Source organism: Tenrec ecaudatus, chromosome 18, assembly GCF_050624435.1.
Source record: "Tenrec ecaudatus isolate mTenEca1 chromosome 18, mTenEca1.hap1, whole genome shotgun sequence".
Lineage (NCBI taxonomy): Eukaryota > Metazoa > Chordata > Mammalia > Afrosoricida > Tenrecidae > Tenrec > Tenrec ecaudatus.
Genome location: NC_134547.1, coordinates 4,707,446 through 4,734,679, shown reverse-complemented (window position 1 = coordinate 4,734,679; position 27,234 = coordinate 4,707,446). Strand labels below are relative to the sequence as shown.

The 27,234-nt window shown below is 47.6% G+C and overlaps 1 protein-coding gene across 3 annotated transcripts; it reads left to right on the top strand.

Annotated features, from left to right (window-relative positions):
• The first annotated feature begins 9,945 nt into the window (after window positions 1–9,945).
• Window positions 9,946–26,833, top strand: ZNF331 (zinc finger protein 331). 3 transcript variants are annotated; one of them, XM_075537419.1, is made up of 5 exons: window positions 9,946–10,100; window positions 12,395–12,462; window positions 15,476–15,560; window positions 18,978–19,104; window positions 22,582–26,833. In XM_075537419.1, exons 3-5 carry the CDS (start codon window positions 15,519–15,521, stop codon window positions 23,931–23,933), a joined length of 1,521 nt encoding a protein of 506 aa, XP_075393534.1. In that variant the 5' UTR covers window positions 9,946–10,100; window positions 12,395–12,462; window positions 15,476–15,518; the 3' UTR covers window positions 23,934–26,833. The 3 variants fall into 3 exon arrangements, with proteins under 3 accessions (XP_075393534.1, XP_075393535.1, XP_075393533.1); XM_075537420.1 differs by having other exon boundaries at window positions 12,395–12,468; window positions 22,612–26,833; XM_075537418.1 differs by having other exon boundaries at window positions 12,395–12,468.
• The last annotated feature ends 401 nt before the right edge of the window (window positions 26,834–27,234 follow it).

Sequence of the window (27,234 nt, the reverse complement as noted above, 5' to 3'; positions counted from 1 at the left end):
ATGCAGTTTTTGTGGTAAATTCAGGTGCCTCGGATGATAGTCGGGTCGGCTTTTACTTGAGTCTATACGGCATATTCAAAATCACGGAGGAACGTCTCAGTCAAAAGCTGCCTATGTCCAAGGGGCTCCCTTAGAGAGGATGGCTAAGGTGTTCCTACAGTCAGGTGCCTGAGCATCCCATCTGTGGGCTGTACCCTGCATGCACTGAAGGAATGACAAAGAAGAAAGACATTTCCCAGCATTCCAATTGTACTCTGTACTAAGAAGATGTGCCCCCCCCCCAAAAAAAAGAAGAAGACGTGCCCTATTGCCAAATTCCTGAGGTTCCTTCTGCCATTTCCAGCTATTGACATTCTCAATTTGATATTCACATTCACAGCCAGAAGATCCTGTACGGAATCATGAGATACGGGATACTTTTTTCTTAGGAACAGCTCTCCAAGATTCTCTCTTTACAATAAGAAATGAGAGTTCCTTACCAAAAATATATTTTTCTCTCAATAATGGGATTTCTTAAATTAGGATGTGGGTTCGGTACAGTAAGCTATGCACATAGACCACATGAATGGACACACTAGGTGGATGCTATGGATTAAAATGGGTCCCCATTTTGACACTGTTTGTGGTTGCAATTGTACAACACTGCTTGGTGTGAATGAACTATGGAATGATACGGTATCTGTCTTAACAGCCCAAAAAGTGGTTTTGGAAAAAAAAAGAAGAAATGTGTTTCCAGAAATACACTGGAATTCTAGAAGGTGCTAGAATCCTAACCCCGTGTTCCCGGTTGAGTTGTCTCTCTCTCTCTCTCACACACACACACACACACACACACACACACACTGTACATCACAACCTCTGTACCTGTGGTTTTGAGCATATGGGGAAATGGGTTGTCTGTGTTATGGTAATGAGGTGTGATTAGTGTATTGGATGTCTTAATTCAATCTCTTGGAAAACATAAAAGGATCTGATTAAGCAAACTGAGCTGAGGGCAGATCAGGGCCAGACAACATGGACGTCTCCAAGGAACCAGGGAACAACGAGCTGAATTTAGGACCTTCCTTCAGAGCTGGCAGAAAGAATGCTTTCCTCTGGAGCTGGTACCATGAATGTCAACTTGTAGCTTGCAAAACAACATCGGTGTCTGTCCGAGCCATCCACTTGGGGCATTTGTGTGGCAACACTAGATAACGGGTACACCTCCGAACCAGTAGATGCGATCCCGTTTCTGAATAGGGGTACTGTTATTTTAATGAGGACATCGGAGTAGAGTGTATGTCCTAATTCTAATCACATTGGCGCGATCAAAAGAGCCCTACAGGTGCAGAATAAGCCATCACAACCAGGTATTTCCCACAGCACCTAAAATGCACCAAGAAAGCACGGAGTGGTGACAGGGAAAAACCCCGGCCCCCAGAGAGAGGTAGGGTCAAAGCTGGTGCCTTGAATCGAGGTTCCTCTTTTTCTAAACAGCCCAGCAAGCAACTTTCTGTTTTCCAAAGCTACCCACGTGTGGTATTTCTGATTCAGCAGCACTAGGAAAGTAAGAGTGCTAGGAATGTATGCAGACCATGTACGTGTGTGGGTTAGCTGAATATGTTCGTTCTTGATGTTATTAGTTATCAAACTAATTACTCCAATCTTCACAACTCTATGAGTCCTAATAAGATCCTCATTTTGCAGACAAGGAGAGCTTATGCACAGAGAGGTTATGATGATTTCCATTCTGATTGTTCAGCTCCATTAGTATTGTTTCCCTGTCCCCTTACCTTCTCATCTTTTATTGAAAGTAATCGTTGGCCATATAGTCTCATATAGATGATATTTTAAAGGCGTACAGGACTCCCCGGAGATATTCTTTATTTTGTGCGCCAGTCTGTTATGCAGCTAAAAGGTAATTTCAGGGGTTCATTTTCAGGTTCAAAGACTATTTCAGGTCAGCGGTCTCAATGAGTCTAGTGAGTATTTAAGAATCGGAGGTTCAATTGTCAAGGGTTCATGAGGGAGGGATGGAGGGAGGGGAGAAATGAGAAGCTGATACCAAGGACTCGAGTAGAAAGAAAATGTCTTGGAAATGATGATGGCAACAAATGTACAAATGCGCCTGACACAATGGATTGATTGGGATAAGAGGTGTATGAGCCCCCAATAAAAATGATTATAAAAATTAAAAAGAATATCTGAGCTTCTCTTCCACATATTTCTCCCCTTCGACTTCCTTCCTTCCTTCTCAGGGCCATTAAGTCAATGCCGACTCAAAGTGACCCTATCCCTCAAAGTGACCCTATCCCTCAAAGTGACCCTATCCCTCAAAGTGACCCTATCCGGTAGGGCAGAACTGCCCCCAGGGAGTTTCTGAGACTGTAGCTCTGCATGGAAGTAGAAAACCCAGGCTTTCTCCCTTGGAGCAGCTGGTGGTTTCAAACTGCTGACCTTGCAGGTAGCAGCCCAACGAGAAACCACCATGCCACAGGGGCTCCTCATCCTATCAGGATCCATTTCTTGTGGCCCTTAGCAGCATGACTGGTATAGCATCTGGACAACGCCTGCTTCTGCTCTCAGGGTAGATGGGGCTGGGGTTCATGTAGGTTAGTCTTTGGTTTTCTTCCTTCATTTTGTTCCAGACAAATAGGTATCAGTAGTTGTATCTTACTTAATTGACCTCTATAATAAACCAGTCTTGCGTTTAAGATGAAACCCTGCTGGCTATCATAGCAAATGTGCAAAATCCTGAGCTGGGGGTGAAGAGCCGACCCTCCCTGGTTTTTCTGTGTCTTGTGAGTTTTCTGCCTTTGGCAAGGCCCAGTCGGACCGTTGTTTCCATTGCTCTTCTCTAGTAGTGGAAAACAGTTATATTTTCATTCTACTGCATATCGTCCTGGCTTTTATTTATTCATCTTCCGGGGAGAGATTTGCATTTATTTCCATGAGAACCGGTCATGTGCTTACCCTTTTCTAATTTTACTCTGAAATAAATTGGGACGTGTTTACTTCTCTTCTATTTCCTGGAAAAATTTGGGGAAGCCGGCGGTAGCTCTGGCTCCGGTAAATAAAATTCATTAGTGTAGACACCTGGGTCTGGAACTTTCCCTGGGGAACTAAAGGGAGAACATCTGCTTAGTCCGTTTGCAATGGCAAGCGAATTAGCAACCATTTTCTTTCACTTAGCAAAAGCTCAAAAGCAGATGGGGGGAAGGTGAAAGGTGCCCAATGGAAAAGGGAACGTTCTCAGGTGTGGCCTGGTGGGAGGGCATCAGCATGACGTAGGGAGGTAGACTACGTAGAAGAGACGCAGGAAAAGGATTCATCATGGCTGGTGGACGGTGAAGAGCAACCAAATCTCTTGGTCAGAGGAGGACACAGGCTGTATTGGCCCTCTCCCATCTCTGAGTGGGGCACCACCACCTATTTTCCTTCTCAGGACAAATTCTGACAGGAGTCTGGACAAGAGGCAGTCCAACACGTGTTCCTCTTGTCTCCATGAGCATGACTCAGCCATTTTGAAACAAGTCAAAGTAAACACCACTGGTTGCCCTTGAGTAGATTCTGATTCATAGTCACCCCGTCTGTCAGAGTAGAGCAGTGGTTCCCAACCTTCCTCATGCAGCCACCCTTTCATACAGTTCCTCATGTGGTGGTGACGCCCCCCCTAACCATAAAATTATTTTCGTTGCTACTTCATCACTGTCATTTTGCTAGTGCTATGAATCGGACAATCCTTGTGAAAGGGTCGTTTGCTCCCCCCAAAGGGGTCGAGACCCACAGGTTGAGAACCCTGGAGTAGAGCATGCTCCATTGGATTTCCAATGGCGGAATATTTGGAATGCCAGACCTTTCTCCCAAGCATCTTCTTCATGGGCTCACTCCTTCCTACTTTTCAGGGTGCAGCCTGGTGTATTCACTCTTTGCACCACACAGGGAGTGCATGTGTGGAACAGAATAACCAGCGAAGGGGAAACAAAGAGAATCTTTATCTTCTCAACATTGCATATTTTCAGCAAAGGTTGCTGATGATGTGTATCACATGATTCAGCCCTCTACACACACACACACACACACACACACACACAACCAACAACAAAAACAACTTTAGAATTGATCACAATGATCTACATATAGCCCTTTCCCAGGGGGATGGACAACAGAAAAGTGAGTAAAGGGAGACATCGGTCAGTGTAAGACATGACAAAACAATAATTTATAAATTATCAAGGGTTCATAAAGGAGGGAGGGGGGAGATGAGAAGCTGATGCCAAGGGCTGAAGTAGAAAGGAAATGTTTGCAAAATGATGATGGCAATATATGTACAAATGTGCTTGCCACAATGGATGGATGGACGGATTGTGATGAGTTGTATGAGCCCCCAATAAAATGATTAATAAATAAAAACGTTCGTTCTTGTCCTCATGAAAGTTCCTAGGATTCAGTGAAGGATTGCCTCTTGTCCCATGAGTGAATGTGGAATACAAGTGGAAATGGTGTTCTGATGGGAGCCAGCATGGAAGGACACACACCAATCACACGGGCAGATTTTCACTTCACAGTTTCGTTTCCCTCCCTGACGCAGACAAGCACAGGCCTGGTTTCATCAAACAAGCTGGGCTTCATTTTGCTCGAGTCTCCCATGAGATTACAGGCCAACCAGCATAACCCTGTGTGAACTCCAGTTTTCCCAGTGAACCCACCCTTAGGATATGCGATGTCACGGGATGTGAGAATATCTATATTTATCTATGTCATCTATCGCCCATAATGAGCCTGTACTTGCCTTCCTGTTAACCTCTTGGGCCCTTTCTTACAGGGAAAGCAGCCCAGCACAGTGAGCAAGTATTGGTTGTGACCAATCGGGCTGGTGAACACGCAGAGAAAGGACCGTCTGACCTTCGGGTCGCCGGAAATGAAAGTATTTTTAGTCAAGGAATCAAAAGTTGCCGGGAAAGACGTCACCAGACCAACTGGGAAGACATTGGGAAGCGGGCGGTCTGCTAAACCATTTCTGGTCAAGAATCATAACCTACACCTTTGATGCATATTGATGAGCAGTGCTCGGAAATCTATTACATATTCCTCATCACCTCAACTTACTCTCTACCATACACTTGCAAAGTTGCAAATCCACCACCACCTGGATGTTCGTTTGCATTTGAAAGCTTGCCCAGTCCGGGCTTGCTCCTGGCTCAATCAGAAGAGAAGCCCTCTTCTTTCCCCCAGTCTCTGTCTTTCTTTCTCAGCTACTCTGAGGGAGACTTGAATGGGTAATACCTGCGATCCCAAATCACCCCACAACGGATCCCCTACCGGGGACCCAACTCCCCAGACGCAGACCCATTTCTTTCTTACTCACAGGGCACCAGTCTCCACTCAGGCTCCTTCTAATTGTAAACCGTTTTCTACTCAAGCAAGCTCTCTGGGCTTCCAATTCAAGGGGCCCACACATCTCTGGGCTTTCTCCTTCCTTACACTGCTTCGACCATTGGCTTTCCGATGTGCTCCCCAGGACACCACCAAGGTCGAATGATCGCCGAAGAGAATCTGCTTAAATATCACGTGGACCTTGGGGCTCTCGGTGGCCTGATTCACATCAGGTGCTGGGAGTCTGATGGGCTTCTCCAGGTGGGTTGAAAGGCCAATCCTTCCGTGACCAGTCAGCTCTTACCTATTGGAAGAACCCAGCCACGGAAGGCCTTTCACCCAAACCCACGCCCGGGCATAGAAATCCATTCAGACTCACAGCACGACTCGACCCCAAGCCCTTCCAAGTCCCCAAGGTTCTGGGTAGCAGCGCCAAGAAATTGCAGGTCCTTCTTTTCAAGACCCGCCCTCTACACAACAAGCCAAACCATCCCACTCACGTGAGTCCCATGGGGACCTGGGAAGGACTCAATTCCCAGCCCCCACCCCACCCCACCCCACCCCGTCATCCTCTGCAGGGACCACTTCCATTTTCAGTAGCCAAGTTGGGCGGGTTGGCTCTGTTCCTACCCTTTCTGTAGGCGTGGTCTGCTGCCTTTTGCTGCTTAGAACCCTTCTTTGACCCACCACCCTCCTTTGTCACTTTCAGGTAATGTCACCTTCGTACCTTCCTTTCCCACCCCTCCCCTCTGGGCCTCTCATGGGCAGCGTGCTTGGCCTTTCTATATCCAGCTCTGTCGTAAACCATAGCACGCAGGCCCCGGGACGTGGACCCCTGGGTGGATTGAGGAAGGGTAAATGTCTCCGCCTTTAGGAACCTACTGTTCTTGTCCCCCACTCCCCCCACCCGCTTGCTTTCTGTAAAAAAAAAAAAAAAAAGCCTGACGTTCACTTTGCGAGCGCAAAGGATGTAGCTCCAACCCAGGTGAATGCAGACCCACGGAATGGTTGGTGCCAGAGCCTGATGCGTGGCTCGTCCCTCCGAAGCCTTAAGACGGCCTGGGATTTGAAACGCAGCCTGTCTGCCTGTGTGATGCACATCATTGTTAAAAAAAAAAAAAAAAGAGTGGCATGTTGGGAGTGACGTCATCGCCATCAGCCCAAGGCCAGTTTCTCTGCAGTGAAAGTCACACCTCCTCTCTTCCAGCCCTGGTAACAATCTCAGCCCAGCTGCTCCACCCCCATCGCCTCCCCCCTCCTCTGCTGGTTGCGTAATTCATTGCATTGGCTATAGTACTCATGATCGTCTGATTTATTAGGGAAATAAGTGTGATCATCTGGTTTATTAGGGAAATACATGAGATTAGGGTTAACAAGCTACGACTCGGGATCGGGCTCGTGAAGTATGTAAACACTGCCAAGCAAAACCTTCCTTCTGCAGAGCAGCCGTCTCGGCGACTCTCAGCCATGCAGGGCTGCTTTCCCGCTCCAAGCAGCCTCCTGCCTCTTTGCCTCCACGAGGACTGGCCGCTCCTCTTGCGCCAGACCTCTGGCCTGCCTGTGACTTCTTTCATGCCCAAGCTTTTCGTTGTCCCCTTCACAGCATAACCAAATGGAAATTTCACCAAAGGTGAATACTTACTTACTACGGCTTCTTCTTTTAGAAAACAGGTTGATGTACACATTTCTCCATAAAAACAAATAATGTATTTGATTCCATATTAAGTGTAGGGTGAGATAAGCTCAAGACCCATCCGTCTCTAGAATTTTAAACCAACTTGATGTTGCCGATAGAGCATTATTCTCGTCATTTCCCATGGGACTGGGCTTGCGTTCGTGGTCACATGCTCACGGGGGCACCGTGGAAAGCACACTGGGGACAGTGGTTGAAGATCATCACGGTCACTCTTCCCAGCTGCACAGACTCGTGCATCGATTTTCAGTCTGCGACAAATGAACTCACAACCCACCTGTATCACCGCCCTGACATGCACATTCCCGACCATCAAAATAAGCACAAAGATGAGGTCTTCTCACCTACCAGTTCACAGAAACACAATTCTGCATATGTCCTAATTGGGGTTGGAACCACACAGACGCTGTCTCAATTCCACTAGGCTACTTCTTCATTCCACACACAATCACAAATTCACTCACAACCACCCACTTTACCTCCCAATGATCTTATATAGTGATGGGCACAAGGCATCTCACACCCAAGGAAATAGACTCTCACAAGCATGGACCACATACAAACGGAAGCTGCTGCAGACAAGGTCCCAGTCACAAGTGCTCTCTCTCTCTCTCTCTCTCTCTCTCTCTCTCTCTCTCTCTCTCTCTCTCTCTCTTTCTCTCTCTCTCTCTCTCTCTCTCTCTCTCTCTCTCTCTCTCACTCTCTCTCCCACCCCTCTCCTATCTCAAATACCAGTGTGTCCCGTCCCGCGGGACGTTCACCGTGGATTCTGGAGGAGAGAGTGGGAATTGGGGGCGGGTACAAGAGGCACGGAGAATGAGGACAAGACAATATCCTGATCAAGTCCTGTTTTAATGAACAAAGAGTCACAGCTTATAAGGGTCAGCCAAGGAGGGGAGCCTCAGCCGCACATGCAGATTAGGCTACTTTGGCAACAGGCCAATCAGGGAGTTCAGGAGAGCGTACCCTGCCCGTGAGTCAGTAAGGGCTTACAGTCTTCAATTAGGTACACAGAGGAGTGGCATGTACATGCAAATCAAGCATAGGGGAGGATAATCTTTTGCCCAATCAAAGGGATGTAGGACAGGGTACTTATCTAAAGAGCATCACCCCTTGTTTGCTCAAGCTTTACAGCTGCAGTGCTCTGTCACATAGGCTGGGGTAGAAGAATGCTCAGAGCTCAGGCTAATAAATTCCAAGTAGTGGCCAGGCCTCATGGCTCCAAGCAGGTCCTAATAAATTCCAAGCAATGGCCGGGCCTCATGGCTCCAGACACCAGTGTACTAAACTTGGGACAGTGTGAAGGAATAAAGTTTTACCCTCACAGAACAAAAAACAGGTGCAGGGCCTTAAGTTATAAATTCTATTTCCTCACCTGGGCCCTTCCTTAAGCCAGGACTGTAACTTCCAGAACGCCCAGCACTTCTGGGTGGAGGATGTATGGTTAAATAATAGAATTCTCCCATTCCTTGCAGTAGACCCTAATTCCAATCTCAGCCCATGTACCTTGATGCATAACCCCTCTCCCACCCCCACCCCCCCAGTCTGTCAGGAGAGGCTGTGTGTTGGTATGATGCTGAATGGGTTTCAGCCAACCATCCAAATCAAGACAGACTAGAAAGTAAAGCCCAGTGATTGACTTGCAAAAATAAACCAGTGACAATCTTTGGCTCAAAATTGCCCAATCATTTTTCCTTCTGTTCTACCTGCAGGGCACAACCTGCTGGGGACAGACTCAGTGGCATGTTGGGAGCTCTCTGGAGACACTGGCTCATATTTTCTAAAGATTTGCCTGCTCTGGATTCATTTCCAAGAACGATGTTACACACTGCGAGATTGAATGGCTACGTTAGGGGTTGTGGGGATTTCTGATTCTGGACTACATGTCTCAGAATCCACAGGAAGGACCCAAAATACATATTCAGAGCAAATAGATACCACCCGTGTGTTGAGGCTTAGCTTGCTTGGCACTACATTTTCCCTGAGTCATTGTCCATGAGAGACCTGAGGAGGCAGGCCTGTCTGAAATCTGCCCTGTCCAGCTCTCTGCATTTGCAAATTCTCTTGACACTCTAAGCTCCCAAGCCTGTGGGGTCGTAGCTCCTTTAGGGACGGAGCCAGACATCTCCCATGCTGAGAGCAATCTGGGGGGAGGGGGCGGGGGGCATATTTTCCACTGTGGGGAGTCCCTGCTCTGCAGATGTTTCTCCATGACAGCGTCATCAGTGACTATTTTTTAAAAAATCATTTTGTTAGGGGCTCTTACAACTCTTCTTACAATCCATACATACATCATTTGTGTCCAGCACATTTGTTCATATGTTGCCATCATCATTCTCAAAACACCTTTCATTCTACTTGAGCCCTTGGTATCAGCTCCTCATTTCCCCCCTCCCTCCCCGCTCCCCCTGAACCCTGAACCCTTGATAATTTATAAATAATTATTATTTTATATCAGTGGCTATTCTTATTCCACCCTAGGACAATGCGAACAGCCTTGCTTCCATGTGCAGGGTTCTTAGAATTTGGACATCTCTCAGGAGTCTATGCGACAGGGCTCCATCGGCGTCACACGGAGAGGTAGGGCTTGGAAGATGTGGACATCCGTGCTCCCAGCTCCAGGGTTGGACGACATTTCCCAGAAGCCTCGGGGGCCCAGCGCCTACAGGAGGGCATCGAGTTGCATGCTGGGAAAATGTGGACACCCCGCTCCCCGCACCACAAATTCCCGGGCTCTGGACTCCAACTCCCAGAGGCCCCGGGAGGCATGCGTGCATCCGTGCGTGCATCCCTGGCATACTGGGAGCACCCCCCCTCACCCCCTCTCCGGTTTCCATGGACACCGGTTTGGCGTGAGCGCCTACGTCAGCGCGCCCCCTCCCGACGTCCTGGGAGCTGTTGCGTTTGCTGCAGCGAGTCTTCCGATTGCGGAGAGCGGAGAGGAGAGAGGTGACCGTGGTCTCGGGAGCTGCTCCGGGGGTATCGCCTGATTCCCACGCGGCCTTTGGCTCCAGCGACTGCTGACAGGAGAAGGGTGACTCGTTCTTTGGGTGTATGTATGAGAGGCTGCCCGGTAGAGCCAGCCTTGTCCCCGTTACGGGTCCCAATGACGTGCCTGTAAATTGACCCGGGGGGTGGGGTGGTGGTATGCCCGGCTGCGCCCAAACGAATGGGATCGATTGGATTGGAGGGGCTTTGGGGGTCCTGGCTGTATCCCCGTATTGGAGATCGTACGTTTGAGTGATTTCGGGGGTCTGCATGATTGAGTGAAATGTGTGTGAGGGACTGCAGAGAGGGAGGGGACCCCGGCTGTACACCCATGTCTGGAAATCGTTCGTGTGAGCGACCAGGGGACTCCAGTGGTGTCCCTCGTTCCTGAGCGATCACAGATGTGAGCCGCGGGCGGGGCGGGGTGGGGGTGGGGAGAGGGTGCAAGACCTGGCAGTATCCCCGTTACAGAGATCCTGCATGCCAATGATGGGGCGGTGGGAGGACCCAGTTATTGCGATCATTAATTCGGGCAACTGAGGGATTAGGGCGGGTAATATAGCTGGATCCCCGTTTCTGAGATCGTGCCTGCAAGCGGCTGGGGCTGGGGGGGCGGGAGCTGGGGGGCGGGGTTAGCAGGCTTGCTAGATCCCTATTATTGAGATCATGCAAGTGAGCAACCTTGGGGGTACCTAGCGAGATCCCCGTGATTGAGGTCGTGCAATCAAGCAAGCTCTGGGGTTACCTGGCTGGAATCCCGTGGCCGAGATCATGCCTGAGAGCTACTGTAGGGGTAGCTAACCTGATCCGCATTTCGAAGATCGCACTTGTGAGGACCTTTAAGGGGGGCCCGAGATGGACCATTTCCCGGTTGCCGCATTTGCGACCCTATGTGTGTGTGTGTGGTGGGGCGGCGGGGGAGGGGGGAATGGGCTAGTCCCTGTTATTGCGATAAGTGCGCATGAGCACATATTGGGGGATGGGACCGGCCATGTCTCAGTCTGATAAGTGCGTAAGCGCGCCAGGGAGGGGGTTGGAGAGGGAGGGCAGATCGACCACATCCCGTTACTAAGATATATGGGTTGGGATGGGCCATGTCCCCGTTACTAAGCTATGAGCGAATTAGTCCCCAATGGGAATTCAGGGACGGCTACGCACCCCCGTTGCTAAGATACGTGCGTAAGCACTGTGCGTAAGCCCTCCTGCAGGCAGAGGGGGCAACCACGTCCCCGTTACTAAGATACGTGCCTTAGCGCGCCTATGGGGGGCAGCCATGTCCCTGTTGCTAAGAGACAGGAGATAAGTGCCTGTGAGGACAGGCACGACCCCATTAGCAAGATACTGGGAATGGACCGAGCCACGCCCCTTTTTTGCTGTGGTAGATGCGCACCTGGGGCGAGCTGCACCTCTTCGTTTCAGTGGCGGTGCTACCCGTGGATATTATCAAGCGGAGTGATGAGCACAGGGCGTGCCCACCCCCCAGGGCTGTGAGCGATGTGCTCACCCACTTAAGGGGGGGAGGTTGGCAGGGCCGGGCAGCACCCCTTGACGTGGGCATCTGTGGACGTGACAAGGCAAGGTGCATTTCATGTGGTGTTTGTGAGCCTCTGTCTGGTGTGGGGGAGAAGACCGCAGACGCAAAGTGCCCTCCTCCTCCAGCTGATTGGCTGCAGGGGCTTTCCAGTAAGCTTGGGTTGCTATGGCAACACAATGGATGACGTCATAACCCATGGTCCTGAATGCTTATCTGCAACTTGTCTGCCTTCAACTGCCTGGAAACAATAGCCCCAAAGGGACACGGCCCCAGTCCCATCCTGAGAATCACCCATGAGACTTGTCATGGGATAACCATTTCAGGGCTGGACAAGGGCCCCATACAGGCTACAGCCAAGAGTAGGATTCAATCTTGGGAGGAGACCCAGGTCTCTCTGTCTGGGGCACTCTGAGAGGGTAGTTACGTGCTCTCGAGGCCCGGTGATGAAAGAAAGCCCAGTCCCCGGGAATCTCTAAAACGCTCAGAATCTCCAAAGCCAAATTCACTGCCATAGCGTCAGTGCCGGTAGAACTGCCCCATGGCATGCCCAGGCTGTAAATATTTACAGAAGCAGGCTCCCTCATCTTTCTCCCTTAAAGCTGCTGGTGGTTTTGAACCACCAATCTTTGGATCAACAGCCAAGTGACTCAGCATTGCACTGCCAGGGCATCTTAGACACAAATCCCAGTGCACACTCATTTCTGCTAGGTTTGGGAGTGTAAAATAGGGCAACATGGGCCTGAAGTCCGTGTTCCAGAAAGATCTCAATGTCTGATTGTACCCTTCTCAATGTCTGATTGTACCCTTCTCTTTCCCCCACCCAGGCCATCCATCTTTGAGAAGAAGCATCCTGAGCAGGAAGACATAATTGTTGCGCATCTTAAAAACCAAAGTTAAGGTGTTTCCTTTTTGTTCTTTAGATCATATGTGTGTGTGTATGTGCAGGGCTTAAGAATAGTTGCTCCTCTTGGCCTGAAATGCCCTTCTGAACCATAACTTCAAAGGTCCTCGGGCGGCAAAAACGGTTTGTACTTGACTGCTGCCCTAAAAGTCGGTGGTTCAAATCCACCGAGCAGCACCACACAAAGAAAACCTCACGATCTGCCTCCGTAAAGATCCCGGCCCCCAAAAGCCAATGGAGCAGTAACTTAGATGGTCACCAGAAATCCAAATCAATAGCCAACGGTAATGGTAAGGATTTAAGATATGTAAAAAGCCAATACTCTTGCATTGATTCCACTTCTTAGCAACCTTGCAGGACAGAGTTGAGGGGCTCCATTGAGTTTTCCATGGATGTAATCTTCATGGGAGTCCCGGTGGCATAGTGGTTACGCATCAGGCTGCCAACCAACACACCTGCAATTCGAAATCACCAACCACTTTTGGGGAGAAAGAAGGAGGTTTTCCACTTCCCTAAAGAGTTATAGAAACAAACCCACAGAGGCATTACGCTCTGGCCTAAGACTAGCTGTGAGTCGGAATTGACTCAGTGGCAGTGAGTGTGTGTAATCTTCACAGATGCCAACTGCCACATCTTTCCCCCCTGGAGCAGGCTGGCGGGTTCTAACCACTGACCTGCGGGCAGTCAGCCACTTACCAAGACAGCCTCTCCAATCCGATGTTCCAGAGTTTGCATGTTTCTGTCGCAGACACTTAGGAGCCTTACCCACAGGGACTACTTGGGTAACGTTTCCAAGGACAGGCAGGTGGGGAAAGAATAAAATGGCCGTCGATAGAAAGGTCCCCATCCCCGTCTGAAGTGAAGAAGGGCCAAGAACAATCAAAGACTCCAGGAAATAATCCGTCCAATGGCTCACACAAACCACAGCCCCCAAAAGAACGAGATGGTGCCCCGTTGCCACTGTCCACCAGCCTGACCGAGTAAAAGATCCTGGGCAGAGTGAGAGGAAAAACCTATGCAAAATTCCAAATCTTAAAAAAAAAAAATGTATTTGAAGTCAGACTGAACGGTGTGATGGAGACTATGTGTGGCCCTTCAGACTTGGCACTGAACCCACCCCTAGAGGTCACCGTGGCCAAGCAGCACACAAGCCTGTGACGTGAACAGTAACCTCACCCTTGAGCTGTGTGCTTCTCAGAACAACCAACTCATCACACCCAAAGGATGGCTGGCACCTGCCTGAGAAAACAAAGCCCAGAAGCCAGGGAGGCACAGGAGAGAAGCAAGGGAATTGGGGGACCCAGGCAGGAAGTGGGGAGAATGAAGTCATAACAAGGGGATCACAACCAATGTCACGCAAAGAAAGATGCCTACATGGTGGAAGGGAAAGCTCCGTATGACCTCTCACCCCAACCACGATCAAACAAAGCGCCCTTATACGTCTCCCATAGCATGTAGAGGATCCAGTTTTGCCTCATCTGACATGCTCAGCTCAGCAGCTTCTCAGAGCAGGCCGGGTGGGGGTAGATGAGTGAGGTCAGAACCTTGTCCCCGCCCGCTGCTCCCACTAGCTGCAGGTTCAAAGGAAGCATTTCTTCCTTATCCGTCTCAGAGTCTCTCACGTTAATGTCTATCATTAAGGATTTCTCTCTTTCTTTAAAGTTAGCATGCTCTTCCATTTGAGAGGAGACGGTCTCTAACGAGGAACTGTCTTTTGGAAGAGTAACTGCCCCTGGCGGGCTCAGGCTTAGAAACAATGAGAGGACCGGGCAGTATCTTGTTCGATTGCACAGGCAGTCCAGCTGAGTCAGACCCAACTCAGAGGCACCGAACAACGGGAATAAATGGAAAATAAATGAAAGCGTATAGACAGTTGATGCCCTATTAGCATCATGGAAGAAAATAGAGACTCTCTAAAGAGTTCAAGGTCTCAGAAACCCACCGGGGCAGTTCTCCCCTACCCTACAGGGTCTCTATGAATCAGAATCAACAAGTGTAACAGTTAAACTGCTAATCCCAAGTTTGGTGGTTTGCCTCCACCCAGGAGCCCTTTGGGAGACAGACCGGGTGATCTTTTCCCATTAAAGATCAATCACCCGGAAGGCCCTACGAAGGGTCATTCTGCAGTATCACATGGTCAGCGTGACTTGAAACGGACTTGACCACTAGGAGTTCATGTGTTTCATTCAGTCTATTTCATGTAAGTCAGCAATGCGTGCATGGCCATTTCCTTGGTATTATACGTCCCCCTCTAAGTAGCCGCATGCCTGGAACTCACTGGACATTCTCCTGACCTCCTGACGAAGGTCTTCCTCATCTGGATGTTCTGTTTTTGCCTTTGTCCTGTCTAAGACTTAGTAAGCCTCTGTGTGTGTGTGTGTGTGTGTGTGTGTGTGTGTGTGTATAAAATCATTTTATTGGGGGCTCATCCAAATTTTATCCCAATCCATTCATCCATCCGTGGTGTCAAGCACACTTGTACATGTGTTGACGTCATCCTTCTCAAAACATTTGCTTTCTGCTTGAGCCCTTGGTATCAGCTCCTCCTTTTACCCCCTCCATCCCTGCTCCCCCCTCCCTCATGAACACTTGATAATTTATAAATTATTATTATTTTATATATCTTACCTACTCACTTCACCCACTTTTCTGTTGTCCGTCCCCCAGGGAGGAGATTATATGTAGATCTTTGTAAACAGTTCCCCCTTTCTACCCCACCCTCCCTCCACCCCCCTTTTTGTTAATGAGCTCATAAAGTAGCTGGCCTTTTGTGACTGACTGACTTCACTCAACATGATGTTCTGAAGGTTCCTCCTTCATCCGGTGCCTCGGGACCTCCTGTCTCTTGGTGGGGACCCACGAGAGGTTAGAGCACATTTTACTAATCCAGTCATCTGTGGATGGACATTTTGCTGGTTTCCACCTGGGAGCCACCATAAAGGTACTGCGGTAAATACTGGTGTCTTGCACCTGCTTTTAACACCTGTGTTCTCTCTTTCTCTAGCTTCAGCTTCTCTGGACTGAGTGTCTTCAGCAAAATCAGCACCATGCAGACTAGCTGGTTCTTAAATTGCAAAAGTGTGGCTGATGTAAGTGTGGATTTCTCCTTCCTCCTAGAAATGCAGGTGGTTTTAGTTCTTTTCCCAAAGTCCCCCAAAGCTCGCTCCCCCTAGTTGCCCTCTTCAGTCTTCCTGGATAAAGCCAGGTGGTCTTCATCTCCAGATTCCTTCATGCCAGGCAGCTCTCCCCAAAATGCCACAAACACCTGGTTTTCAAGGACAGAAAATGTATCCTCTTTCAGGTACGGAGGGCAGAAGCCTCACGTCAGCACACCGGCTCTTAGGGAAGGCTTGCTCTCTCAGCTCCAGGGGGAAGGTCCTTGTCCTCGTCAGCATCTGCTCCTTGGCACTTTCCACATGACCTCTATGTGCCCCACCCCCACTCCCCATTTGGGCTTCCTTGGTGCTGTGCCCAAAGGGCAGTCTCCTATTTCAACGGGGGTTGCTTTAAGACACATCCCACATGGATCACTGCTTCAATCGAATCCCAAAGAAAGCCCTCTCCCCAGTGCGGTTCCCGCTGCGGAACGTTGCTGTGGTTGGAAACTGCTGAGCTGAGTCAGGTATAGCTCCTTGGAAGCCCCTGCTCAGCAGAATGAAACATGCCCGGTTCCCACCCCGTCCTCCTCGCTCTCACTGCCAAGTTTGAACCCGTTGTTAGACCCACGGTGTCGCTCCATCTTGTGGACGGCCTTCCCCTTTTTACCGAGCATGACGTCCTAATCAGCATTTAGTCACTCCTTCATCATACATCCAGCGTAGACAACATAAAGGACGCCCCGCACTGCCTTCTGAGGAGCCTTCTGGTTGTACCTCTTAGACAGATTTTCCCAGTCTTCTGGCAGTCCATGGGATAGTCCGTAACTGTTGCCAATACTGTCTTTGAAAAGTATCCACAGGACTGGGGGTTAGTTGGGATTTCTCACATGTCATTTGCAGGCCCAGGAGGAGGAGCACAATTCAAGCCCCGTGGGCTCCTCATGTGGCTAATGGCCAGCCGGTTATAGGACGCGTTGCTCATTATGTCCCCCGTGTTGAGCTTTCTTGTCAAGAGTAAGATGGGTGCCCTGGTGGACTGCAATCTGTTAGGGAGCTATCTGAGCCGCAGCTCTGGTTTGATGCGCTCCAAGCGCTGGCCCTGGCTGACCCCCTCAGAGAACAGAAGTGCACTGATGTTTTCCAGGTAGATGAGAAGGATTGTTCACATTTGCTGGTCTCCATGCTGCCGTGTAGTGAGAGCTCACCTTTTCTGAGGTCCCCAGAATTGCATAGGACTGTGCGTAGTGCCTACAACCGTGGAGAGCATAACTCCGGGGGAACAGAGAGATGGAAGCTGTTTGTTCTTAAATTACTGGACGTGAGTGACAGCTACGCCATCCTGGATCATATTGCACCAGAACCAAAAAGAGCAGCAATTTATCCTGACTCATAAGGACTCTGTAAGACAGAGCAGGGCTACTCCCTTGGGTTTCCCAAGACTGTAGATCTTGATGGAAGCAGAATGCCTCTTCTCTCTCGCACAGAGCAGCTGGTGGGTTTGATCCTTTGACCTCTGGGTTAGCAGCCAAGGGCTCAACTGCTGGGCCATCGAGGCACCTTCATTTCATCACGGTGTCCTGGAAGTATGTCATTTCCAGGATGTTGTGCATTGGATGGACGCGAGTCAGAACTGGCTCAATAGCCAATAGCAACATCCTCTAAATCACAGTCCCAGGCAGGGCCCAGCTTGCTCTTGGCTACTAACCTAACCCAAAAGTGGTTGGTTCGGCCCCACCCAGTCATTCCTGGGGAGAAAGACCTGGTAATTGGCTTCCATGAACACTCGATGCAGAAGGCCAGGGGGCCAGGGAACTTAGATGGCTAGAAACAGGAACAGGACAAGCCAGGATAGAAATACTGAGAACGCTCTCGGCTTGTGAAGAACCCAGCCAGTGTTACCAAGCAACATGCATGGAAAATGTTGACTGGGAACCCCGACTGTCACCCAAAACCCAAGGAAGTGCGGCTTTTAAAGGGACTTTATGAAAATGTGGTTTTGAGCGAAAACACCCATATCTTTATGCATGGAAGGGGGGCCGGTATATGTGCTTTCTTCACAAACATTATTTGTTGAAGCAGCGTTCTTAAACCCACTGGAGTCTTGCAAAGCGGAGCGCAGCCCGTGGGGGCAGTTCTACTCTGCGCCGCACAGGGTCTGAGTCGACAGCCGCTCAGCCACAAGGGACTGGGTTCTGTTGGGGCCCTGATGTTGTCTTAGCCTCTAACTCAGGACCAATGAGAGAGTGGACAAAGGGATGGTCCCAGGTAAGACAACCGCCCAGTACCAGAGGAGATGATCCAGAACAAGCAGAACCAGGGGAAAACCTGCCAACCCGTAGCCTAAGCATCTAACGAGTAGAAAATGAAGTCTGATGGCCCATGTGCTGGCCTGGTGACAAAGGAAAATCTGCTGAAAGTACAGCCTGGCCTCGTGGCGAAAATAGGGCTGGAAAACATTCCAGCAGGGCCTGTTTGCTAACAGCTAATGGTTTCAGGTTCCACTTGGGAAATGGAAAAGAAGCCCCGTGGCCTAGCAGGATGAGTGTTAGCCTGCTAGCCATAGAGCTGGAGGGTTAAACCCACCAGCCACTCCAAGGGAGAGAAAGGAGGGTGTCCGCCCCTGTAAAGATTTACAGCCCTCGGGGGCAGCTGTACTCTGCGCTATCGGACAGAGGTTGCTATGAATCAAAATTGACTCCGTGGCACAGGGGCCCATGGGTGCAGAGGGGTGATTATAGAATCTCAGGATTCCCCCCACACCCCCCCTTAGAGGGGAAAAAGATGATGTGGGAATCCACGCTTGCTGAGCGAATGTGGGACAGGTGCATTCCGGGCTCTGCTCTTAAGCAGGCAGGACACATGCATTCTTCGGTGCACTATTCCCTGACACCTTTGGGCGATTAGACACTCCGCAGGTGATTCTCCCTGCAGTTCAGTAAAGCTCTCAGCGCTATTGTAGTTAGTTATTGTCCGGCTGTGTACCATGCCCAAGAAGTTTCCAACCTAGAAAGCTTGCCTTGCAGTACTACGTTGGACCTAGCCCTTGGCGATGCGGACCGTTTTCATGGGATGACGCTCAGAACTGTGTCGTCTCGTCGCCAGGCTTTCCTTTCCCAGCCTGAGTCTGGCAGCCCCCCTGAAACCTGTCTGCCGTGGGTGGTCCTGCTTGGGATTTGAAATGGGGCAGGGGATGGGGGGGGGGCAGGAGTAGAGTTTCCAGCTGGAAACAGCAGCAGACAGGCTGCCACAGAATGACAGGGACAGATGGGGGCGGGGCGCAGTTTCTTCAGCATCCTGTGTGCATCTCTGTTTTCTGCCTGCTCAACAACTACCGACCCGCAGGGGCTCCCTCCCCCTTGAAAGGGCTTCCCTTCGCCGCCTCACTCCCACCTGGGTGTATGTTTTCAGAGCCCTGTGTCGTTTGCGGACGTGGCCATAGACTTCTCGCATCACGAGTGGAACTGCCTGGACACTGCGCAGAGGGAGCTGTACTGGGAGGTGATGATGGAGAACTACAGCAACCTCATCTCCGTCAGTGAGTCTCAGATAACTGTCTCAGATAACTACACACCTGCCTCACTCTTCCTGTTAGTGGCCGTCAGGAGCCCCAGAGGACGCTGCTCTGTGCAATCTTTAAGGCCGTGGACTTTGCGGAGCAGATCATTTTTCCATTTTTTGGGCCAGCAGCCAAAGCAATTAACCGTTGCTCCCAACCAGGGACTCCTTACATTTTAAATTAAGCTCAATCGAAGCATTATTGCATTCCATAAAACTATTATACTGAGAGAATCTTGACCAATAGAGAGAGAGAGAGAGTGTATGTGTGTTGGGGGTAGGGGGTAGGGGGTGGGATACACAGTGGAATTGTGGGTTATCATGAACTCCAAACTTTCTGGAGCCATAGAGGCTGGATGAACCCCAGAAATCATTCATTCCCTGGAGATAATCCTTCAATATGAAACCAAAAATATCCCCTGAAGTTGTCTTAAAACCAAACAGCGATTTAATTTCACTAGCAAGGAATGTTTGCCCTGAGCGCTGGGCTCTTTTAAGTACTACCTCTGTGGGATCAAAGTGGCCACAGAGACTCGAAAGCCTTAGGAGCCTCGGGGCCACCACTGATATTAATGTGCAAGAACTGCTCTGAAAATGAAGTCATTGACTTGGAGTGTACTTTGCTGTATATTTTCCCAATAACAGCAAGAATATATATGACAATGTTATACTTAAAAACTGCCCTTCAAAAGTCCAAGGCTGCTGAGACCAGAAAAACTAGATAGTGCGCAACACCAAATAAGATTCCAATAGAATCGGAGAAAATTTTGAACCTGAACTCAAATCCCTTTCCCCACAAAAGCAAAACAAAAATCAAAAACCCACCCCCAAACCTACTGGATTATTGAGACTGGTAGATTCCCTGAGACTCTTGTCCCGATTCAAGGAGGCATCAAAAAGCTCAAGGGGGCACTTCATGTGACTGAACTATGGACTGACTGATCTATGTATTAAATCCCAATCAATATTTTTAAAAGATATACAGTAAAAGAGGTATTCTTTTACCAAAGAGGGAAGGGCAACACTCATAGGGAAAATTCCATCATCTTTTAATTCCATATTCCATGAATTTTTTTGAAGCCCCTTCATATACTCTTCAAATTAACCAAAAGACTGCTCTGAAGCTAAATAACGAAATGGCTTTAAAAAAAATGAGTCTCATATATTAATTAAGTACTCGGCTAATTTTAAGAGGCCACCTATAGGAAGCCCAGCAGCCAACCATTCCTTGAGGACAAAAGCAGGGAAACTAGATGAATGGGTATGGGGCAATTGTAACAGAACCCATGGCGACATCACTGGAAATGCCTGTTCCGTACACACTGTTGCACGGGGACTTGAAGTGCTACGCAACCCTTCACCAAAGCCTCATGCCGGAAACTACCAGGCCTCACCAGGAGCTTCACCTTTGCCTCATTTCCCTCTCCCCTCAGTTCTGTCTCATCATTCATTTGTGGCATGGTGCTCTTGATCTGTGAACCACCTTATGAATAGGAAGGATGTAGATCGTGTAGCTTTCTCTCCCTAAAGATTGGCTAATATGCTAGATCCAGCTCCTCTTTTTCTTTTTTTCCTTTATTAATTTTTTTTCAAAATGGCTTCCTGTTCTTCTGCCACTCACCAAAATTCCAAACACAATGCCATCGAGCCGACGCCAATGCATAACAACCATACAGGACAGGGTAGAGCTGCCTCCTGTGAGTTTCCGAGACTGTCACTCTTTATAGGAACAGAAAGCCAAGTCTTTCTCCCGTCTCCATCATCAGATACCTTGTTTTCACTTGCTTTGATGTTAACAATCACGATACTGAGTGCCAAGACTCGGTATTTTATTGAGCGTTCAGAACTGGTATCTTCATGCATTTGCCACAGTGACTCAGTATTTCACTAGGGGCTCCCAACAGTGATATTCTGCTTCTATCATTGCTCATTCATGTATTCACCATAATGATTCTGTCACGGAAATGCTTTTATTACTCGTCTGCCATGCATTTGGAACTATTAATATCTAGTAAGATACGTAAAAACTAGAATCCTGATCAATAGGGGGGAACACCAAACAGATTTTAATCTTTAACTACTAAACCAAAATTATCCCCTGATGTCTTTTAAAACCAGACAGCAGTTTAACTTAACTAATTAAGAAATGTCTGTCTTGAGCTGCCTTGAGCATTCTGTTTTTGAAAACTAAGTAATTGGGGTTATAGTGACAACAGCAACTTGAAAGGTTAGATAGGACCCTCAGGAGGCAGGGGATTTGTGTTGACGGGGGAGAAACAAATCAGAAAAGAAGGGTGAGAATGAGGAATGTATTCGGTGTCATCAAATTATACAGGTAGAAACTGTCGAATCAACGTGTGCTTTGCTGTACGTAGTCCCAATCACAGTAAAAGATAAAAATTGTATAATTACCAGTTATTACAATCAGGAATGAGTGTCCTAGCATGCCGTTAACACACTCAGCGGCCAACCAAAAGGTTGGTGGTTCAAGCACTGCCCTGAGGCACCTCAGGACTGACTGTCTGCTTTCAGAAAGAAAAAAAGAAAAGAAAAATCAGCTATTGAAAACTCTTTGGGGCACAGTTCTACTCTGACACCTGAGTTAGAAGTAGTTCAGGGGCATCCCCACACCCACCACCCGGCCACCGCCAGCATATTCCAAAGCTGGTTGTGATGGACTCACAGACAGAAGAGCTTGACATGTTTTCCTTTCCATAGTTGTTAATGTCCTTTAACTTGTCCTCACCCGTATTTTGTATTTCTCCGTAAGCTCAGTGTTACATGTTGTCTTTTCACGTGGTTTTGAATGTTGGTGGTTTTGTTGGACTACTTGCTCTTTTATATGAGTTGTATATCCATCTATCAGTTTCATACATGACTGCAGATTCTTCTTACAGTGGTTCTGTGCTTGGTTTTCTTGGGTTTGCAGGCATGCCATCATAACGTCTACAAGTTGCCCTCATGTCGAACCTTCGTCATTGAGCTTTCCACCTCTGACTTTTCACTCATTGTGTGAGATGATAGGAAATAAATGGAGCCCTCGTGTCACAGATGGTTAAGTCCTTGGCTGTGTCGCCGAAAGGTCCCAACTCACCTGAGCTCTACAGGACAGACCCCTCTGCAAGTCCGTTTCCATAAAGATGAAAGCCCAGAAAATCCCATGGTGCGGTTCTCTGTCACATGGAGTCACCATGAGTCAGAGAGCCCGTTTGCTGGTGCCCAACAAGAGCTGCGGTAAGCAGTGATCAGCAGGAATACCATGTGCTTTTCTTGGTTAACCTCGCGGAGAACACTTCCAGTACTTTCTCATTGGGTGCATTACGCTACCAGACATAGAATCCATATTTCCAAAGGAACACGGGATGGTTTGTGTTCAAACAAACAGTAGAGAATTGTTGTTTCTGCTGAGAAATGGTTGTGCCAGCTGTAATTCTTGCTTTTCCTTCTTCTCCTTGAGGAGGAGACAAACTACGTTCTTTCTTTCCAGAATGGGTGTCACCGTTAGAGAGCGAGAATTTATCTGCAGTGAAGGACGTTTACGAACTGAGTTTCTCCCGGTGGCTTGCCCGCCGAAAAAGCAAAGTCGAGAAGCATGCAGACGGTGAGTTGAAAGCCCCAGAGAGTCGTCCAGAGCGCTACGTACGTCAAATGATCGTCAACTTTGAAAACCCGCCCGCTTGCACAGAAAGTACCCCTGATAGACCAGCACAGAAGTCTCCTACTAGAGAGAATTCCTATGAGTGTAAGGAATGTGGGAAGGCCTTTAGTCGTGGTTATCAGCTTGCTCAGCACCAGAAAATCCACACTGGCGAGAAGCCTTATGAGTGTCAGGACTGTGGGAAGTCCTTCCGTTGGAGCAATCAGCTTGCTCAGCACCAGAAAATCCACACTGGCGAGAAGCCTTATGAGTGTCAGGACTGTGGGAAGGCCTTCCGCTGGGGCTCGAGCCTTGTGATTCATAGGAGAATTCACACTGGCGAGAAACCCTATAAGTGTAAAGAGTGTGGGAAGGCCTTTAGGCGGGGTGATGAACTCACTCAGCACCAGAGGTTTCACACCGGGGAGAAAGACTATGAGTGCAAAGACTGTGGCAAGACCTTTAGCCGGGTGTACAAGCTCATTCAGCACAAGAGAATCCACAGTGGTGACAAGCCCTTTGAATGTAAAGACTGTGGGAAGGCCTTTATTTGTAGTTCAAGCCTCATTCAGCATAAGAGGATTCATACTGGTGAAAAGCCCTTTGAGTGCCAAGAGTGTGGCAAGGCCTTCACTCGTGTGAATTACCTGACTCAGCATCAGAAAATCCACACTGGGGAGAAACCTCACGAGTGTAAGGAATGTGGGAAAGCCTTCCGCTGGGGCTCAAGCCTTGTCAAACATGAGCGAATCCATACAGGGGAAAAGCCCTATACGTGCACACAGTGTGAGAAGGGCTTTAATTGCAGCTATCACCTTACTCAGCACGAGAGGATCCATACGGGCGAAATGCCTTACAAGTGTAAGGAATGTGGGAAGGCTTTTATTTATGGGTCCAGCCTCGTTAAGCATGAGCGAATCCACACAGGCAAGAAACCCCATAAGTGTGGTGATTGTGAGAAGGCCTTTGGTCACCGCCACCAACTGATACAGCATCAGAAAGTCCACCAGAAGGGCAGACACGAAGAATGCAGGGAGTGTGGTAAGGAATTCTGTAACCTAACCCTACTTAAAGACCATGAGAGAACTCATAAGGCAAAAAAACCTGTTGCACCCAAAAAACACCCAAGCACTTCTATACAACCATTACGCCTTTCTGACCCCAAGATCTAACCTAAGATTTAACGTAAGAAAGCCTTCAATGGTTACTCTTCTGTTTACAGAACATCAGAGTAGCCATTAAAAAAAAAACAACAGCAACAACAAGAACAACACTAAAACACACACACACACAAAAAAACCAACCCAACCCTAAACCAAACTCACCACCATGAGTCAATTCTGACTCATAGCTGTCTTATAAGACAGAGCAGAACTTCCCTGTGGGTGTCTGAGGCTGTAAATCTTTATGGGAGCGGGGAGTCTTATTCTTCCTCCTCTGGATGGCTGTTGTGTTTGAACTGCCAGCCTGGTGGTTGGCAGCTCAACATGTAACCCACCATGCCACAGAGTAGTCATACTAGAGGCAAATTTGGAGATTGGAGAAACCACGTTTTCTTCACGATCGCACAAGTCAGTGCAGATGACAATTTACTGGTCTAGGTATCACACATGCTCAGTGTTACTGACAGTTTATTGGTTCAGAGCCCAAGTGCTCAGTTTAGTTGACAGTTCACTGGTCCAGATCACACGTGCTCAGTGTAGTTGACAGTTCACTGGTCCAGATCACACACGTGCTCTATTAATGTTTTAATGATCAAGATCACAAACATACTCATATTGACGTTTCACTGGTCAAGGTCACAAACATGCTCAGTGTAGTCAACATTATTACTGGTCAGGATGACACATGATCAAGGTAATTGATGTTTATTGGTCACATCCATACTCAGTGTTATTGACGTTTCACTTGTCAAGGCCACAAACGAGCTCAGTGTAGATGACATTACTACTGGTCAAGATGACACGTGCTCAATGTACTTGATGTTTTACTGGTCAAGGTCACAGACATACTCAGTAGACTTGACATTATTACTGGTCAAGATGACACATGCTCAGTGTTATTAATGTTTTACTGGTCAAGGTCACAGACATATTCAGTAAACTTAACATGATTACTGATCAAGATGACACATGCTCATATCCATGCTCAGTGTTATTGATGTTTTACTTGTCAAGGCCACAAATATGCTCAGTGTACTTGACATTATTATTGGTCAAGAATACACATGCTTGATGTCATTGATGTGTAACTGGTCAAGGTCACAAACATGCTCACTGTAGATGACATTACTACTGGTTAAGATGACACATGCTCAATTTAATTCATGTTTATTGGTCACATCCATACTCAGTGTTACTGACATTTTACTCATCAAGGCCACAAACATGCTCAGTGTACTTGACATTATTACTGGTCAAGATGACACATGCTCAATGTAAATGATGTTTTTACTGGTCAAGATCACAAACATGCTCAGTGTAGATGACATTACTACTGGTCAAGATGACACATACTCAATTTAATTCATGTTTATTGCTCAAGGTCACAGACACACTCAGTAGACTTGACATTATTACTGGTCAAGATGACACATGCTCAATGTAATTGATGTTTATTGGTCATATTCATACTCAGTGTTACTGACATTTTACTGGTCAAGGCCACAAACATACTCAGTGTAGATGACATTATTACTGGTCAAGATGACACATCCTCAATGTAATTGATGTTTTACTGGTCAAGAACACAAACTTGCTCAGTGTACTTGACATTATTATTGGTCAAGATTACACATGCTCAATGTAATTGATGTTTATTGGTCATATTCATACTCAGTGTTATTGATGTTTTACTGGTCAAGGCCACAAACACTCAGTGTAGATGACATTATTACTGGTCAAGATGACACATCCTCAATGTAATTGATGTTTATTGGTCATATTCATACTCAGTGTTATTGATGTTTTACTGGTCAAGGCCACAAACATACTCAGTGTAGATGACATTATTATTGGTCAAGATGACACATCCTCAATGTAATTGATGTTTATTGGTCACCACCATACTCAGTGTTACTGACAATTTACTGGTCAAGAACACAAACATTCTCAGTGTAGATGACATTATTCTTGGTCAAGATGACACATCCTCAATGTAATTGATGTTTTACTGGTCAATAACACAAATTTGCTCAGTGTACTTGACGTTATTATTGGTCAAGATTACACATGCTCGATGTAATTGATGTTTTACTTGTCAAGGCCACAAACATGCTCAGTGCACTTGACATTATTACTGGTTAAGATTACACATGCTCAATGTAATTGATGTTTATTGGTCACCACCATACTCAGTGTTACTGACATTTTACTGGTCAAGGCCACAAACATTCTCAGTGTAGATGACATTACTGATCAAGATTACACATGCTCGATATAATTGATGTTTTACTGGTCAAGAACACAAACACGTTCAGTGTACTTGACATTATTATTGGTCAAGATTATACATGCTCAATGTAATTGATGCTTTAGTGGTCAAGATCACAAACATGCTCAGTGTAGATGACATTACTACTGGTCAAGATTACACATGCTCAGTGTTATTGACGTTTTACTGGTCAAGGTCACATATGTACACAGTATTATTGATGTTTTATTGGTCAAGATTAATACTCTTATTGACCTTTTCCTGGTCAAGGCCACAAATATGCTTATTGTAGTTGATATTCTGCTGGGTAGCTTAGTTTAACAAATGCCTTTCAGTACGTTCAATCCTTGTTGAGCTTCAGCTGATTTGCTCCAGAGAATAACCCTGCTTATGTAACGTGTGTGGGGATGCCTTTAGTCATGGTCCACATCCTGCTTGTCATCACTGCCATCCTAACCTCTGTACTCCCTGTGAGACACGAAGCAAATGCTTATTACCAACCACTGTGCATTATTTGTAAAATGGGGATAATCATACTTAACTAAGATTTGTATTGTGATGCTTAAATGAATTATATATGTAAACTCTTTGAAAATGTGTCTGGAACATTGTATAAACTCAATAAATATATATTGTTTTATGGTCGTTAACCATTAGTGTTGAGATTGGTGAATTCTTCCAAGAAGACAACTTGTGGGTAAAATGGGTTTAGATAAAGAATATCGAATTTTGTCAGAGTAAAGCAGCCTCTGACAACCATAGGGTCCATAGGAGCAATTCTACGCTGATACCATATAGAGGTCATAGTAAAGTCATAGAGAATAGGAGAGGTGGGAGAGAAGATAAAATAAAGAAATCAAGACACATTTCATGGTAGTATGCTCACCTCAGCCCCTCTTGGTGGTGCACTTGGAGGTCAGAGATGAGGAGGAGAGTGCAGGGGAGAGAATATTTCTAACCAAGGCTTATATATGCTTAGGGGTGTGCAAGCCCCCCTGACTACAGGTGACCACATACATCACAGGAAGGGGTTGTAGCATA

Coding starts and splice junctions, on each gene's coding strand:
- ZNF331 (XM_075537419.1), top strand. CDS start 15,519: ATGCAGACTAGCTGGTTCTTAAATTGCAAAAGTGTGGCTGAT. Junction 15,561..18,977: donor ATTGCAAAAGTGTGGCTGAT/GTAAGTGTGGAT, acceptor GTATGTTTTCAG/AGCCCTGTGTCGTTTGCGGA. Junction 19,105..22,581: donor CAGCAACCTCATCTCCGTCA/GTGAGTCTCAGA, acceptor CTTCTCCTTGAG/GAGGAGACAAACTACGTTCT.